At 45.1% G+C, this 2,062-nt stretch overlaps 1 protein-coding gene across 1 annotated transcript; it reads left to right on the forward strand.

The window, feature by feature from the left end:
• The first annotated feature begins 558 nt into the window (after positions 1–558).
• Positions 559–1,791, forward strand: LOC129958481 (uncharacterized). The gene has a single exon (XM_056070977.1). The coding sequence runs from the start codon at positions 559–561 to the stop codon at positions 1,789–1,791; it is 1,233 nt and encodes a 410-aa protein (XP_055926952.1).
• The last annotated feature ends 271 nt before the right edge of the window (positions 1,792–2,062 follow it).

Here is a 2,062-nt window from a genome sequence, read left to right on the forward strand (position 1 = left end):
CCTCTGTAAAATTTTAAAAAGGATTTAAATATTGCACTTCAGGGATTCCCCTCAGGGGCTCACCTACTATAGGTGAATACGGGTGTCCCACTCCCGAGGTACCCAGGGATCTATACTCCCTTTACGTTTCCACTCCCCTACGCCTTCTGCTTTCTGCTGTGTTTTTTCTTCCCTCGACGGCAAGCGAGGGGGCTCTCCATGAGAAGCTGTCGCCGCTCTGTTTGCTTCTTGCTTCTCATGGACAGCCAAAGTCCCACGTGTTGGCCGTGCGTGGCAACCCATTTGAAAGACGGGTGGTGTACTGTGGTCCCCTGTGCATCAATCGGCTGGTAGCTAGTCACCTGAGTGGCTAGTCTGCTAGGGATCAAGCAAAGGGGTTACTCCTTGGGCTTGGCGTTAAGGGTGGTCACTGTCCCCGGGGGTAACTCCGAGCGTATAGGTTCCGGCTAGCACCAAGGTAAGCGCCGAGGCTGGGAATGGCCAGAGCCGGTGGCTGCCTTCCCTTGTTGGGCTCCGTGGTGGGCGGTGCCGTCGGGCCTGAATCATTTGCAATATCGTATGGCTCCTCGCAAGAAGGGTCCCTTCAGTGGGCACCATATTCATCCAAAACAAACTGAAAAACCATTTGCAATTTATTTTATTGTAAAACGTGTTTCTTCTGATAACGCAACCTTTGAAAGTGTTTCCCCATTTCTCGTGGAGAAAGCCCTCACCTCTAGTGTCGGCGAAGTTGCTAATGTCCGTAAGCTAAGGACAGGAGAGTTGCTCGTTGAAGTGTCATCTCGTCAACAGTCACAAAAGATTTTGAAATTAAAAACCTTTGGTACTATACCTGTTTCTGTCTCCCCCCATAAATCATTAAACTCTTCTAAAGGAGTAATTACATGTGGAGAGCTGTTAAATGAACCTCTGGATGTCATTGAAAAGGAGCTGAAAAGTCAAGGAGTCACACACGTGCGCCGTATCACGATTAGGCGTGATGGTAAACTCCTGGAAACCAAACACCATGTTCTGACGTTTAATTCTCCCAAGCTTCCAGACTCAATTAAAGCTGGATATTTGAAATTGGTTGTGAGGCCATATGTGCCAAATCCATTGCGATGTTTTAAATGCCAGCGTTTTGGTCATTCAAAGACAAACTGCCGCGGGACCCTTACATGCGCCCGTTGTGCAGCCGCTGGTCATGAAAGCAATGAATGTTTACAAAAGGAAAAATGTATTAACTGTAAAGGTGATCACACCTCTTTTTCACGTGTCTGCCCAAAATGGAAGCTTGAGAAGGATATTATTTCTGTGAAATTTGCACAAAATATTTCCTTTCCTGAAGCTCGGCGTCTTGTGAAAGCACAGACTCCTAAAGAAGGCAAAAGCTATGCTACTGCAGCAAAACTCTCTCTTACTGCATCAGGGACACAAACGAAACCAGTCGTTATCTTGACTACCGATACTGAATCGGATCACATTTCTTCTAGTCCAATAAAAGAACAAACATCATCAAAAAGTAAAAAGAAAAAACTCGCGTCTACATCACAGAAATCTCTTGCTTTGAAATTTGCAAGACGAGGATCTTCTGTTAAAGATCTTAAATCCATTAAATCGGTTGCCCTGGAATTGGGTAAAACCGGTCTGGCTGGTAAAGATTTGTCCACCTTATTTAATAATTCAACAACAGGAACCGAGCTTTTAAAAATCCATCCTTCTGAAGAGGATGATGACGATTTACAAATGAATTGCGAACCACCAGCAACTCTGCCTACTGGTGCTGATAACAGCTCCCCTCTTATTCCTTAATGGTTAGTTTCGTCTCATGGAATTGTCGTGGTCTTCGGTCGAAATTAGAGGACGTCAAAGCTCTTATTAATGCTTCACATCCCGTTTGCGTTGCATTGCAAGAAACGCTCTTGAAACCAGATACTTCTCTGAAGTTACGGGGTTACAGTTGCGTGCGTAGGGATATTGATACCGATATCTCAAACTCTGGAGGCGTATGTATTTTCACCTCAAACAATTATCCCAGCACTATTCTAAACTTACATACTTCTTTGCAAGCTGTGGCTATCCA

The sequence above is a fragment of the Argiope bruennichi genome, chromosome X1 (genome assembly GCF_947563725.1).
Source record: "Argiope bruennichi chromosome X1, qqArgBrue1.1, whole genome shotgun sequence".
NCBI classification, from domain to species: Eukaryota; Metazoa; Arthropoda; class Arachnida; order Araneae; family Araneidae; genus Argiope; species Argiope bruennichi.